This window comes from Gymnoscopelus braueri (assembly GCF_963280865.1).
Source record: "Gymnoscopelus braueri genome assembly, chromosome: 13".
NCBI lineage: Eukaryota > Metazoa > Chordata > Actinopteri > Myctophiformes > Myctophidae > Gymnoscopelus > Gymnoscopelus braueri.
This window is the reverse complement of record NC_137615.1, coordinates 29,490,491-29,507,671: the sequence shown is the minus strand read 5'-3', so window position 1 is coordinate 29,507,671 and position 17,181 is coordinate 29,490,491. Positions and strand designations below refer to the sequence as shown.

At 41.4% G+C, this 17,181-nt stretch overlaps 1 protein-coding gene across 1 annotated transcript in view; it reads right to left on the bottom strand.

Annotated features, from left to right (window-relative positions):
- The window catches only part of cacna1ha (calcium channel, voltage-dependent, T type, alpha 1H subunit a), a 105,066-nt gene extending 102,670 nt beyond the window's left edge, over nucleotides 1-2,396 (bottom strand). Inside the window, exon 1 of the mRNA XM_080446564.1 lies at nucleotides 2,283-2,396. Coding sequence (XP_080302690.1) covers nucleotides 2,283-2,375 — 93 coding nt within the window. The 5' untranslated portion in view covers nucleotides 2,376-2,396. The remainder of the gene's footprint in view (nucleotides 1-2,282) is intronic.
- Nucleotides 2,397-17,181: the final 14,785 nt, after the last annotated feature.

The window sequence follows — 17,181 nt, the reverse complement described above, 5'->3', positions numbered from 1 at the left end:
AGAAATGTGTTCAGATGACGTCCTGGAAGTGACGTTTTTGTGGTCAGGATTAATTTAGGTTGAAATCAGGTGATATTCTGGGCCAGATCTGACTTGTCTTGGTTTGACTTGATCTAGCCCCAATCGAGACGTCACTGATTGGTCCGGGTCCTGACTGTGCTTGCTGGGTAGTCACTAACCAGGTGGATAGGCTGGCTATGAACCAGCGAGACCTAAGCATGGAGAGAAGGCTGTAGATGAAACCACGGCTAAGATGGTGCAGCACTTGGAACTACCAGACGGTGGTGGAAAGTAACTACTGTAAGTACATTTAATCAAGTACTGCACTTAAGTACAATTTTGAGGAATTTGTACTTTTACTTGAGGATTTCCAATTTCCAATACTTTTACTTCTACTCCACCACATCTCGGATCCAAATATTTTACTTTTACTCCACTACGTTTATTTGAAAACTTTAGTTACTAGTTATTGTAGATCTTGATTATTATTACAAAACATACATTAACCACTTCAGCCCTATATACATTTCGGCCATTTGAAAATAGCCGATCTACATGCTCACAATGCGTCGCGATGCGACGCATTGTGAGCTTGTAGATCTGCTATTTTCAAAAGATTTTTATACATTTTATACATTCGAAAAATGTTGAAATTCTTCTGCATAATGAGTACTTTCTACTTTTCCTATTTTGAGTACATGTTGATACCAATACTTTTGTACGTTTATTCAAGTAAATTTTGATTTCCGGACTTTTACTTGTAACAGGGTATTTCTACATTGCCGTATTGATACTTTTGCTTAAGTAAAAAATGTGAGTACTTTAATTTCCACCACTGCTACCAGAGCTGGCACTGTAAATAAACGCACCACATTTCATCTCCCTGCAGCCTTCACTGGCATTGTGTGCACTCACTGGAACTGCTTGCTGCTACTGCACTTTGCCTTTTCAAGGTACCCATAGTGATCACAAACAACACCCATATTGGCTATTATATATTTCTCTTTTAATTAACCCATTGAGACCTGGAGAAGCATCTGTGTAATTTTTGTATTTGAGCTAAAACTATTTTACGCTTTGGCTATTCAAAAATAGTAGATATACAAGCTCATAGCTTTGAAAATGTGTGCACATTTTGAATATATATATTCTTTTAAAGCATTTTTTTTAAATATTTTGAGATGGGGGTCGGCGGCCAAATACATATAATTTTGGGGGTCCTTGACATGAAAAAGATTGAGAACCACTGATATAGAAACATATGTTTTTCACAAAACCGTTGGGATCTAGGAGACATTTGTAGAATCGGCTTCAGGTCTTAATTGGTTAAAAGCACTGCACTGACAACCGCAGCCTCTGCAGTGCTGATACCCCAGAAGGAGGAATGGAGTAGCACGGTACACAATAAAATCCTCATTTGTAACTCTGTTAGGGTACAAATGTAATCAAATGGACACTTTTTCTTTAGCTGAGCGAGTAAAGGTCAGCTGGTTCGCCCCTCGGCTCGCCCCGGGCTGTGTGTGGAAGTATTCCTGAGCGAGACACTATCTAATCCCTAACAGCTCACCCACCCATGTGCTTCTCTGAGCCACCTGAGCAGACATCCGCTGGGTGAAAGCAGAAACCTAATCACCCCTCCCCCAGGGACCATAAGTACTGAGGATTGTGCTGTGTAGTGTACAGTGGTGTAAAGTAACATTTACTCAAGTACTGTACTTAAGTAGAATTTTGAGGTATTTATACTTTACTGGAGTATTTCCAATTTTCTGTACTTTTACTTCTACTCCACTACATCTCAGAGGCAAATATTTTACTTTTACTCCACTACAATTATTTGAAAACTTTAGTTACTAGTTATTTTGTAGATTTTGATTATTATTACAAAACATACATTACCCACTTCAGCCCTATATACATTTCGGCCATTTGAAAATAGCAGATCTACAAGCTCACAATGCGTCGTGATGCGACGCATTGTGAGCTTGTAGATCTGCTATTTTCAAAAAGATTTTTATACATCTTTTTTTTATACATTTGTTGTACTTTAAGTACATTTTGATACCAATACCTTTTGTACTTTTACTCAAGTACATTTTGAATTCCGGACTTTTACTAGTCCACATTGTATTTCCACATTGTATTTCCACATTGCGGTATCGATACCGTAACTTAAGTAACAAATGTGAGTACTTTTTTCCACCACTGACCATAATAAGTACTGAGAATTGTGCCGTGTTGTGTAGCGTACAATGCGTACAGAAGAAGATTAAATGGCCACCCACCTGTAGGATTCGGCACCAATCACCCTGGCAGGTGACGTCCTCACACGGCTGGAACATCCCCAGAGTCACACAGTTGAGCAGGATCACCAGCATGGACACATGCTCGAACCACGTGGACGAGGGTTAAGGCCAACACACAGCGTAAGGAATGAAGACAGAACACACATACACACACATAGCAATAATGTCTACAGCAGTGGTTCGTTTGATATGTATTAGGCCACGTACGGACCCCCAACTCTTGAGAGTGTAAAAATGGAACCAAATGGACTTTTAAACCGGTTGCTTGCAGCCTGGTCTAGGAAGAGACTGATCAACTACTCAACACTTTCTCGACACTTTCTAAACACCTTCTAGCGACCTTTTCATCATTGGCTGTCCTTCAATCCTTTAAGCCAATGGGGAGACTTCCCCGAGACTTCCCCATACTCTGAACGACGGGCGTCCTCCCAAACTATGGGATCATAGCCCAGAACAAAAAGAAAAGTGTGGTCGTCGCCACCAAACAAACTATTGACTTGACTCCTCATACACACACACACACACACACACACACACACACACACACACACACACACACACACAGCGCCGCCTCCAACAGCGATTTGTTAGTCCACAAGCGAAAGGGTACAGGGTCCATTTGGTTCCGTGCGGGGACGCTGGAGAGAACAACCTGGTATTAATATGACTGCGTCATCATTTCTTGTTGTTCCATTTAGTTCACTCTCTTGAGTTACAGTCCCATATCTCCTCAAGGACCCCTGAGGGTCCCGGGACCCCAGTTTGAGAACCGCTAGTCTACAGTGTAAAATCCACATAAAGGGGCGTAGAGCGCTCGGACGATTTTTCCCGTATAGGATACAGGTGAAAAGGGCCAAAAACATGGCAGGCTAATAGTACACCACCCATGTAAGCTAAATTGACCACACTATTATTAATTGTATTAGTTGCAGCTGTGTTGTTTACATCACGGTGTGCTATAAGGTCAGCCTGCCATGTTTTTGCCCTTCTGTAGTCTTGAACCAGTAAAGGCAAACAAACTACAAAATAGGCCTATAGGTTGTATACATTTGTACATTCTCAGAGTTACAAATGGGTAAAATAACACTGAGGATTTTACGGTCTAGTCCATAAAGAGGAGACATAATATCTATCGCATATAACACAAGGTCATTATGCTAGTTGTTACCTTCCCAAGAGCTGGATGCAAACCTCCTAATGATACAGCTAATGGAAGGCTGATGATAAACAAGACAAATAGGATGCTAATCTAGCACAAGGAAGGTTTTATTAGCCCAGTATATTGTGTCTCTTCATTCCCAGACTGGACCTAAAAAAAAAATTCTTTCAGAGTTTGATTGGTGGTATATAATTAAAAAGTTGTGCGGGGCTAATTCCCAAAGTCCTTCGGTTTTATTTTTGGACTACAGGTCCAACTCATGCAGCCGCTCTTTTACACATCCAAACGTTGGAATATTTAGCATGGATAAAATGCAAAAGGCAAAAAAAATGTTTTAGAAAAAAAACCTGGTATGTTTTAGGTGAAATTAAATATCTATCAACTTAGATAGAGAGCAAGATAGAACGATATGCATACGATTGAGTGGAGGGTAGTTGAGAGCGTGAGTATAGAATGTCCTCTGCATTAGATAGATCATGTTCTTAAAGCCATGCAATGGTGCTGATGACACATGACAGCTTAATGCTGCAGGTATGAGTTATATAAATGGACTTCACGTCACAATGCCTCTGTCATAGCTGTGATGTTACAAGACAAGATGTGCCATCATTCTAATTGAGAGAGAGAGAGACTTAGAAATAGAGAGAGAGAGAGAGAAAGAGAGAGAGAGGCTCACAGAAATATAGAGAGAGAAAGCGAGAATGATGGTAAATGACAGAGAAGGCGACGAGGAAATGACCCTAAATCATGTCTCCCAAGGCGGAAAAGACACCGCTCCCGCTGTGTTATACTACCTTATGTTGGCTTTTGTCCCAGAAACACACATACTGTTGTACACACCACGTGCGCGTACACACACACACAAACAAGCTGATATGTGTGCTGAGTTGCTGTTTGCAGTGCTACTGGGTTGTGGTACTGACCTAATTACAAAGAGTTAAAGGAGAGGATAAATGGTGACCACTGTCCTCTCTGCATTGCGCACGCACGCACATGCGAGCACACATGCGCGCGCACGCACGCGCACACACGCACGCACGCACGCACGCACGCACGCACGCACGCACGCACGCACGCACGCACGCACGCACGCACGCACGCACGCACGCACACACACACACACACACACACACACACACACACACACACACACACACACACACACACACACACACACACACACACACACACACACACACACACACCCATATAATAAGTGTGCATGTGCATACATACACACACACACACACACACACACACCCATATAATAAGTGTGCATGTGCATACATACACACACACACACACACACACACACACACACACACAGACATGTGCATTTGTGCACACACACAAAAGCTGAATCCCGCTTACCAGGAGTGCCAGGATTCAAGATGTTGATATCAGCAGAAAGAACGTCTGACCTACAGTAAACCTAGATTCTCTGCACCAGGTGAGTGGTGAGATGATGGACTGTGGTCAGTGCTGTAAAGTAACTAAAGTACATTTACTCAAGTACTGTACTTAAGTACAAATTTGAGGTACCTTTACTTTACTGGAGTATTTCCAATACTCAATACTTTTAAAATGTAAACCCAAGAAAGCCTATGGCTTGTTTCCATTGGGGTCCTTTGAAGGAGTCGTTTTATTTTCGTAACTTGAATGCAATGTCATTTGTATACACGTCTATACACTTTGAGTACACCTTCATTAAAAAACAAGATATGACACAGTCATATTATACCAGGTTGCTCTCTCCAGCATCCCCGCACAGAACCAAATGGACTCGTGGTCCTGTACCCTTTCGCTCGCGGACTACTGTAATAAAAACAGCCAAAATGGCAGTAAATAGTAAATAGTTTATGAACAGAGCTAAATCAGTTTGTGTGCCTCAGTAAGGGCTTGTGTGCATTGTCTTGTTTTTTCTGGGTCACTGTTGGAGGCGGCGCTGTGTGTGTGTATGAGGAGTCAAGTCAATAGTTTGTTTGATGGCGACGACCACACTTTTTTTTTAAATAGTTTGTATGGTGGCGACGACCACACTTTTGCAACAGCGCCATTTACCATAGACATACATACAGTGGCCGAACACAGTATTGTGGGTCATCTTTAGATCCCATATTCTGAGAGGACATTGAGCTCTCATTGGCTAAAGGACCAGCCAATGAGGAAAAAGTCACGCAAAAGTCACGTCTAGCGAGTGTAGATGTAGACCAGGTTTTGCAACCTGGTAAAACAAGAAGGCAGGCATGCTCTCGCCGGGTGGCCAGCCTGCTTACATTATGTGGCCTGCTGCTGTATTGAAGCGCTATGAGGTTATGTTTGTTTACCACAGGCTACCTGAGACAGGTCAAAGGGCACCCTCTCATACATTATGCATTTTAGGGAACGCGTGTATAGTTTAGAGCCCGACCGATACATCGGTGGAACCGATACATCGGTCATTTTGGACCCCGATGTTGACATCGGACATCGGTCATTATTTCCACCGATGTTCCGATGTTTTCTTTTTTTTTTTTTTTTTTCATTTTTTTTTTTTTTTTTTTTCAGTTTTCAAAAACAAAACACATAAAACAAAAAAACAAACAATAGACATCACATATGTTGCCAAACATCATCTTATATAATAATAAAATAAAATAGAAGGAGGGGCACAGGTGCTGTTCAATGTTAATAAATGATAGTATATGAAAACTGTAATTTTTTTGTTTAAAAGGTTTTAGCTCGTTCAATTCTTACAACAATCATTCCGATGTTTTTGTCAATAATATTTTCACTGATTGTGCAATTGCTGCGCAGCTGCGGTAAAGGTGTTTATATTTATTTATGTGAAATCCACAAAGATTGCTCGTTTTTCTCAACAATCTCTCAATAATACTGAGAGAGATAATAATAATAATGATAATAATAATGAATTGCATTTATATGGCGCTTTTCTAAGTACTCAAACTTACTCAAAGCGCTTTACGACTTATCTACCACTACAATGCCTTCTAGAGAGACCAAGCTCAATTAATTAATAAATGATATGAATGACTCGACGCGAGGCTCGTTAATTTATGGATCATGATGCAACTGTTAGGTATATATTTTTATGGGCAATTGGGCATAGGCTACTACAATCTTCTAAGCTACTTGTATATCGCTAAAGAAATATATATTAACGTCTGTCTGAGTGAGACGTTAATTTAACATCTCCACGCTGTTTCTGAGCGGAGGAGTGCGGCTTGGCAGACGCACGGTGAATACCAAAACTCTCGCCCCAAAACACAGTCGCCCTAAAACACAATCGCCCCGGGGAAAATCCCGCGGTATTCACAAACGTAACTTCAGTAAACTATGCCTAAACCTACCTAACCTTATTTCTAAACGTAACCACAGTAAAACTATGTTCTAACCTTATCATCAAACAAATGCAAGAACCGTCGGTCCGCGAAAAAGAATGGGGGTGAGCGTGATTTGGGGCGAGTTTCATTTACTTTCACTTTTCATCAGAGCGGACAAGATGGTCAGTCAGATGAAGCCTAGGGATTCCTCTTACAACTTTGTAAAGCATTACCCTTACCTTGGGCCGTTCATTTTGCTCTCAGCAAGACTTTGTTCATAACTAAAATACAAGGACACAGTTTTGTTGTGCTCAAAGCCTCAAGCCTGTGTGACTCGACGCTCAAGTTGTACAATCCCATAGTTTAGAATGGATCCTATAGTCCGAAGGGACAGTTGTGGGTTTTATTGGTTGTTGTTGGTTGTCAGGGCGATTTCACAACCAATCGATGGACGGGCTCTGCATGAGCACGTCTGTTGCAGGATGCGGTGACAGCGTCATGTCAATGTAATATGAAAACTAAATCAATTGACCAAAACCAAATCCTAAATTTAGAAGTGCACTACACTCCTTTATATCATTATGTATGAAAATGTTTTCAAAATAGTAGATCTACAAGCTCACAAAGCACTGCATAGCAACATGTTGTGACTTGTGAGCTTGTAGATCTGCTATTTTCAAATAGCCAGTGGTGGAAAAAGTACTAAAATGTTTTACTTAAAGGGATACTTCACTTTAGGGTCGGGGAAACATTTAAAAAATATATTAAAAATAAATGAAAAAAGTAATGGAAAATTCATGGCCCCCTCACGCATTAGAGTGTCCTACTAATGTGTGAGGGGGCCTTTATTTTGCCATAACTTCTTTCATTTTTTTTTAATATATATTTTTAATGTTTATTTTATGTGAAAGTGAAGTACCCCTTTAAGTAAAAGTATCAATACTGCAATATAGAAATACTCTGTTACGAGTAAAAGTCTGAAATTCAAAATGTACTTGAGTGAAAGTATTGGCATCAAATTTCAATCAATTTCAAGTTCTCAAATGTATTAAAATCTTTTGAAAATAGCAGATCTACAAGCTTGCAGATCAGCTAATTTCAAATGGCCCTATATAGGGCTGAAGTGGTTAATGTATGTTTTGTAATAATAATCAAAATATTCAAAGTATCTAATAACTAAAGTTTTCAAATACTTGTAGTGGAGTAAAAGTATAATATTTGCCTCTGAGATGTAGTGGAGTAGAAGTAAAAGTATTGGAAATTGGAAATACTCAAGTGAAGTACAAATACCTCAAAATTGTACTAAGTACAGTAATTTAGTAAATGTACTTAGTTACTTTCCACCACTGCAAATAGCCGAAGTTTAAAAAGGGCTGAAGACTTGTGGTTAATGCATGTTTAGTAATAATATTAATAATTAAAATCTACAAAGTGACTAGTAACTAAAGTTTTCAAATAATTGTATTCATGTTTATTTGTAATAATGTGATTGCATTTTATTTAAATGTTCTCAATCTTGTATTCTTAACTTTAATGAAAAAATGAAGTTTATACGTTTTTGAAAATTATTTTTTATTATTTTATTTAATTACAAAATATCGGTCAAAAACATCGGCAATCGGTGGTCCAGGACTCTCAAAATCGGTATCGGCATCGGACCCAAAAATCTGGCATCGGTCGGGCTCTAGTATAGTTGTAAATATTGTGATAGTGGTAAATGATATATTCCAAAGGAATTAATAAGGGCTTCTTGTGACTTTTAGATGTACACAGAACTTATTGGCCTCTGGAGATGAGGAGCAATTTGAGCAGAGCTGTTCTGCTGGGTCAGATGCTCTGAGAAGGTCACAGTAATTGCGTGCTGCTGGGTCAGCTCTTTTCTGAGCTGAGCACCTAAAAAACACAACAACAATGAGGCAAGAAAACACATTTCAATGTGTTTCCAATATGACAAAAGTAAAGGAATGTTTTGCCAGGGCTTTGTTGAACCTTGGCAGGGCATGTTTTCTGGAATTCTTTTCTGTGGGAAACGGTGAGGAGATGATCAATACAGTAGTTGTTTGTGACAATTGTGGGATAACCACAGATCGGCCATAGATTGGCTATAATTGTCAGTGAAGAGATTTGGTTTAGAGACCACCTATAGACAGTGGTGTAAAGTAAGTACATTTACTCAAGTACTATACTTAAGTACAATTTTGAGGTACTTTTACTTTACTGGAGTATTTCCAATTGTCTATACTTTTACTTCTACTCCACTACATCTCAGAGGAAAATATTGTACTTTTACTCCACTACAATTATTTGAAAACTTTAGTCACTAGTTATTTGCAGATATCAATTATTACATTATAAAATATAAATTAACCACTTTAGCCCTATTTTAAACATAGGCTATTTGAAAATAGCAGATCTACAAGCTCACAACGCGTCGATGCGACGCGTTGTGAGCTTGTAGATCTGCTATTTTCAAACATTTTAGTACTTTTACTTTTGGTACTTTAAGTACATTTTGATACCAATACTTTTGTACTTTTACTCAAGTAAATTTTGAATTCCTGGCTTTTACTTGTAACAGAGTACTTCTGCATTGCAGTATTGATACTTCTACTTAAGTAAAACATTTGAGTACTTTTTCCACCACTGCACCTATAGAGCCCTGGGGGACCCTGGTCAACTGACATAGGGTTTAGATGATGCTTAAATATTAACAGAATAAAAGTGGTTGGCAAAGCTTTCTCGTGATGTAATCCTGCATTCCCTAAAAAAGAAAAAAAAACAGGAAAATAGAAAGAAGATTTAGGCGATTTTGTGGACTTACTGCTTCATTTCACATTTGGGTCTCATTAAATTTGGGAGGCTGTCTACAGCGCTGTACCATTCAGCCCATTCCTAGCGTGTGTTATGATGCACAATGCAACCATGGGGAAATTCACAGAGCAGATTGAATTAACTGTCTGTAGCCTTAGCGAATTAGACACTTGTTTCGTGCAGATCGCAGCTGCAGTGCATTCTTAGACCAGCCTGGGGAATGATCTTGGTAAAGAACCGTATGTTCCGCAACTCACTGGTGGAAGAAGTACTCAGATTTCTTACTTAAGTAAAATGTAGAAATACTCTGTAAGTAAAAGTCGTGTAATTCAAAAGTCTACTTGAGAAAAAGTACCAACGTATTGTAATATAATCCTGGTCTCTACACTGCCTCTGGTCAGCCGTGGGCGCCTGATGGAGGGGAAAGGAACTGGTTGGATATAACGTGTTCCTTCCACGCGCTACGTCCTACCGGGGAAACGCCCCCTGTCAGGTGATAAGAAGCGGCCTGCTCACTCCTCCTCATGCATTGAAGGAAGCATGAGCCTTATTTTAATTATGCAACTCCAACTGAATGGAGACAGATTCCACAGCCTAGTTAACAGCCGTGAGGATTGACTGGCTGTCGCCTGTCGGTGTAAACATCATGTTCACACCCTGAACGCCGGTAGTTCAAATGAGTTGGGTAAATGGGTATTAAGCAATTACATGACTACAGCACTCAGGGGAATACTGGCAACGCATTGGCAATAAGAACACTGCATGAGAACATAATGCCTGAGATTAATGTCTTATTCTATCACATATACAGTAGAAAGCACCTGGGGGCCATTTTGTCTTTCAATCACATACACACACACACTGCTCATAAGCAGCTTAAAATGTATAGAATAGGTCAGACTTTCGAGTGAACACACCTGCCCAGACGTGCCAGGCACTTTGTAAACACGCACGCACACACACACACGCGCGCACACACACACAAAAATAAGCAACCCAAGGTCTGTCCTTCTTTCACAGATGAAAGATTCTCTAATCTGCTGTGTCGGAATTAAAATGGAGAGGTTTGAATATTCAGAGAATCTATCACTCCCGCAGCTCTTCCTGCCTCTCCGCTGTCGTTCCACTGCTCCCATGTGCTATTCCTCTCTAATTCCTCCTTAATCTTCACAGTCAACACCTTCTGAGCCCCGCTCTGTCTTCAGCTCCCACACACACACACACACACACACACACACACACACACACACACACACACACACACACACACACACACACACACACACACACACACACACACACACACACACACACACACACAGATGTATAAGGCACGAGCTGATATACATAAATATACAATGAAGGCTTGTGCAACAGACCAAGCTAACATGGATTGATTTGCAGTAAATAGAAAATTATAACGCACGCACACGCACACACACACACACACACACACACACACACACACACACACACACACACACACACACACACACACACACACACACACACACACAAACATGTGCAAACACACACAAGTGAACCCATGCTGTCACTAAGCAAGCTTAAAAAAACAGGCGTATTGGTGGTTACCTAACTGGCTGTTAAGCTCAGTGGTTCTCAAGGACCCCTGGGGAGTCCATTGAGAGGGTCCCAGGGGGTCCCCAGCAAAATGAGTTAATATAGCACGAAATCAGTTTAAACATTTTAACCCTATTTTACACTTTGGCTTTTCAAAAACAGCCGATCTAGAGGCTTATACAACGCATCACATTGCGATGTATTATGCAATTTAAATTGGAATAATTTTCTCTTATGGGGGTCCCTGGCACAGACTATTTTCTGTTGGAGGTCTGCGGCCAAACACATATCACTTTGGGGGTCCTTGACATGAAAACATGTCACAACCACTGGTTTACAGTAGCTGTTTGGTGGGCTGGCAGCTTGGCGGCAAGTCAGCTGGTCGACTTGCATCCTTATTATACAGCTATCAAAGCTGGAACACTGATGTGTAGTGAGGAAACCCAGGACCAAACGGACTCATTTGGTTCCATTTGTACATTCTCAGAGTTAAGGATTTCACTGTGCATTGCTCCCTGAGAAGCTCCACTGGACCGGTAGAGCAGTGGTTCTCAAACTTTTTCATGTCAAGGACCCCCAAATTGACACTTATAAGCCCACGGACCCCCATTTGAAAAGATATGCCAGGGACCCCCATAAGAGAAGATTTTTACGGCTCTAGCAGTGATTCTCAATCATTTTAATTTGAAGGACCCCCGGTTTGACATGCACTAGAGGCTACGGACCTCGGGCATGTAATGGCATTTCTATCTCTGGGACCCCAATTTATAATGTAAAATCTATGTTAATTTAACTCTGAGAGTGTACAAATGGAACCAAATGGACCCTAACGGGTCCATTTGGTTCCATTTGTACACTCTCAGAGTTACAGACCCAAAAGGGTCCATTTGGTTCCTAACTATGCACCATTTAGCTGGGGACCCCCTGGAACTCCCTCAAGGACCCCTGGGGGTCCCCGGACCCCACTTTGAGAACCAATGCGGTAGAGGCTGCTACCAGAGGCGTGTGTGTGTGTGTGTGTGTGTGTGTGTGTGTGTGTGTGTGTGTGTGTGTGTGTGTGTGTGTGTGTGTGTGTGTGTGTGTGTGTGTGTGTGTGTGCGTGCATGCGTGCTATTCAAGGGCACATCAATGACAAGGTGTAGTGAATCAATATATGACTGAGTGAATTAAATAACCCAGTACAGAGCATAAAGCACAGCATATACAAACAATACCATACAGATACACACACATGGGGGATATGTCGATAATAGGCCTACATACAGTACAGGCACACAAACACATGAGTGAGCACACGCACGCACGTGCACAGTGTAACCCTCCCTGCGATGGTAGGGTCAGAACTCTTCAAGGATAAACCTCCCCTCCCCATTTATTGTATCTCTGTCTCTGTCTCTGTCTCTCTCTCTCTCTCTCTCTCTCTCTCTCTCTCTCTCTCTCTCTCTCTCTCTCTCTCTCTCTCTCTCTCTCTCTCTCTCTCTCTCCCTCTCTCCCTCTCTCTCTCTCTCTCCCACTCTCTCTCTCCCTCTCTCTCTCTCTCTCTCTCTCTCTCTCTGCCTCAAGCCATCTCTCCTGTCACCGTTTCTCTCCATCTTGTTACAGAGGGAGGAGATGAAAGCGAACAAAGGCAAAGTTAGCCTAACTGAGAGAGAGAGAGAGAGAGAGAGAGAGAGAGAGAGAGAGAGAGAGAGATGGAGAGAAGACAACAGAGAGACAGATAGGTGCAGCTATGCATTACATCCACGCAGCACAGTGAGTGGATTCAATGGATAGCACAGCCACTGAGCCGCTATGCAAATCGCTCCCGTCGGGCAGAAACCTTGTATCTCCCTATATTTCAACTTTGTATGTTTTTTCGTACATTAATGCCCATGCTTCATCATACAAGAGTGTCACACAAAAGTACTGAAAATAGCCGAAGTACAAGCTCACAACGCGTCGCAATTTTTACTACTTTAGTGTTTGTTAATGTATGTTTTTTAATGATATGAAAAAAGGAATGGTTTTGGACATACAAGGTTTCCCCCCCACAGGAACACAATAGACTATAATACATAGAGCTGCTATGACAAAACACTAACATCACAATGAGACATTATAGGCTCATTGTGATGACTGAGACTAACAGTCTTACAGTAAGTCTCACACCTTAAGTGAAAGTGAGAACACACATACATGCACACATGCACGCATGCACACATGTATGCACGCAACGCACGCAACGCACGCACGCACACACACACAACCCCACACACACACACACACACACACACACACACACACACACACACACACACACACACACACACACACACACACACACACACACACACACACACACACACACACAAACAATGAGGCTCTCAGGGTTTTTTGCCAGTAGTGTAGCACTGCACCATTGAACAAAGCAGCTTTTTACCCTCGCCCACAAATGCAGGTGTACAGTACGCGTGCACACACACACACACACACACACACACACACACACACACACACACACACACACACACACACACACACACACACACACACACACAGTACATTTTCTTAGCCTACATCATTTGAGCTGTCAGGTGTGTTGTGTTGATGGGTTACAGGAGAGGAATGCTGCGGAATGAGAGAGAGAGAGAGAGAAACAGAGAGAGAGAGAGTTGTCTAACAACAACTGAAGTGGACTCAACATTTCCTATGACAGGGCTCCCACGATTGAATAAAATGTCAAATTCCCCAATTTTCCATGACTTTCAGGCATTTGTAGAATCGGACTCGGTCTTAGTGGGTTAAAAAAACATACAGCCAATGACAATATTATGCCCATCCCTCTGGTTTATGGGATCTAAACAGCGGACACATCCCTCCAGGATGGGAACAATGCCGCTAGCAACCCCAAGGCCATCCCTTCAAGTTACGGGACCCATGTCGCAAGTATAAACACAGATCTTTGCGTAGTTGTTATTACCCGCAACAAGTGGCAGAATGCTGCCTAAAGCACATTTAAAATACAAGGAAGTGGCCGAATGCGCACATTCAATAAAGAAAGTAGGTAAATGTGAGGAAAGGGTATTGGTTCTTGTCATCACCAACAGTAGCACATACCTTACATTTAGCATTTCCAATCCAATCCAATCCAATCCAATCCACTTTATTTATAGAGCACATTTAAAACAACAGTGTTGAACCAAAGTGATGTACACTCAGTAACAAAATACTAAAATAAACAAGAGCAAAAAAACAACACACAACATTTGACACAATGCCACATGACACAATAGGAAACAGCAGCTTCTCTATCTGAATTTTCAAACGCCAAGGAGAACAAGTGCGTTTTTTAAACGTGATACGCTTTAACATGGGGTGGAAGCTCGTTCCACGCTATGGAGGAAAATGATCTATCTCCCTGGGTTTTCAACTTTGTTGCTGGGACCTTAAAGTAATACTAGGTAACGTTTTCAACAAAACTAAAGTTAAATTGTATATCTTTTGTGAGTGGCAAAAGTTTCACAACACCCACTCCATGAATTTCACCCCCGGAAGCCTTTTATTTATATATTTTGTATTGAACGCTGTCGGGGGGGACTTTCCCGGGAAAATGACGTCATCTGGTTTTGGCCAGGAACTACCGCAACGGTTTCCTGTTTGGCCAGGAACTACCGCGCTAATAACAAAAAGGAACCTCACGCTGATTTTAAGAGAATGTAGGATTGGAAGATCGAAAAAGAACAGAAAAAGAAAGCACAGCCTCATGGTAACTAATGCTCCACTGGCTAAGAGAAACGATCCGCAGATAGTATAAAACAATTAAATTATCGCTTTTTTGAAACGCTTCCGGCTTCCGGTGAAAACAAATGGAATTCTGGGTAATCGAGGACTACGGAAATTGTATGCAGTGACGGTAGCGACCAGCAGAGGTTGCTAAAAATCGTTATTTGTGAATCTGCATTGTACAACTTTAAGGAGTGACTGGTCAGTAGACCTCAAGACCCTTGTAGTGTTATTGGGAGGTAGAAGCTCCGATATGTACAATGGTGCCAGCCCATTTAAAGACTTAAAGACAAACATTAAAGTCTTAACTGAATCCTGTAACAAACAGAGAGCCAGTGTATAGGGAGGCAAGAATCGGGGAGATGTGATCATATTTCCGTGCCCCTGTTAAGAGGCGAGCGGCCGCGTTTTGGACTAACTGTTGTCGTTGCAAGCAGGCTTGGCTAATGCAAACATATAGTGGCTACATACAGTAGTCGAGTCGGGTTGAGATAAAAGCATGGATAAGACGTTCAAAATCAGAAAGGGGTTACAGCCAGACTTGACTTTGGCTAAGAGCCTCAGCTGATAAAAGCTGGATTTAACAACAGAGGTAATCGGTTTGTCAAACTTAAAATCGCTGTCCACTTTGACACCAAGGTTAGTGACCACCGGTTTTAGAAATGGCTGCAGGGGGCCCCAGATCCAGAGAGGAGGTGTCGCAGGGCAGTGCTGGATCTGAACACCATGACCTCTGTTTTACTTTCGTTAAAGTTAAGGAAGTTTAGGGCCATCCATGCTTTTACGTCAGTCCAGCAGTGTGCAGGGAGGTGGTGTCATTTTTCTTCAGGGGCATATAGATCTGCGAGTCATCTGCATAGAAATGGTAGGGAATACCATGCTTTTTAAAAATCAAACCCAGAGGGAGGAGGTACAGGGAGAAAAGGATGGGGCCAAGAATTGAGCCCTGCGAGACTCCACATGGGAGAGGGGGCAGAGGACGATGTGGAGTCACCTAGGGCTACAGAGAACGATCTGTTTGACAGATAGGACCTGAACCATTTTAAAGCAGTGCCTCCGACACCCACACAGCACTCTAAACGTGAGAGGAGAACGCTGTGTTGTAAAAGTGTCGAAAGCAGCTGTGAGGTCTAAAAGCACAAGGATCGCAGGATCACCAAGGTCAGTGGTTCTTAAAAGGTCATTTACAACTCTTAAAAGTGCTGACTCTGTACTGTGAAAAGGCTTTGAAACAAATTTCTGTCATTGACTAGTATAATCACTTCCATAGTTGACTAAACTAACACAATTCCCTGATGTATGACCTGGCCAACAAATTAACAACAAACTAAATTGCCAGACTTTCTATGTCTGTAAGTGACTTTTCAAAATCCCATGACATTTCAGAGATTCCATCACGACCCGTGTGGGATAAACTGACATGATCCACAGAGCTCCATAGTCATGACATGATGTGTCTAAAGTGATCCAGAGTGATCTAAAAGGTCTGGCTCATATACTGTACTAGGTCTGTCTAATTATTGTGTCTACTTACTGTTCTGTTGTCTACTTCAGGGGTGGGCAACTTTAATGATGGAGAGGGCACTATATTTCCAACACTCCCTCCAGAGGGCCACATTGCATATACTGTCAGGCAGACACCTCTTATCTCCGTAACGTTTTTTGTAAATTAATGCCATACTTCGCCATTCTATGTCACACAAAAGTAGCAAAAAGTAGCCGATCTACAAGCTCAAAACGCGCGTATTTTTTATACTTTTTAATTGGAATCCTGATTTTTTTTGTGCTTTTTTTAATTGAAATCCTGAAAAGTACAATTTTTATTTCAAATGCATTTAGTTATACTTACGTTAACTTTATGAATTTAAATACAAATATATTGGACATAAAAAAAGGTCAATCGAAATGTATTACTAGTCATTAAGCTACTTATATAGACTGAAGTAATTAAAGCGGGTCATGTTTGCATGTTTGGAACTGTAACAGCTGAAATCAATAATATATCGATATTCTAATATTAACCTGCGGGCCGCATTAAGTGAAGGTGGGGCCGCCAGTTTGCCCATGTGGTCTACTTACTGTTCTGTTCCGTCTACGTACTGCTCTGTTATACTTACTGTTCTGTTGTGTCTATTTACTGCTCTGTTCTGTCATCAGCTACACATTTAATCTGTGGTGTGTCCTCAGTGGCTCTCAATGGAAGCGTGCTGTCTCCTCAGCGGGTTCACTCCATCACAATCAC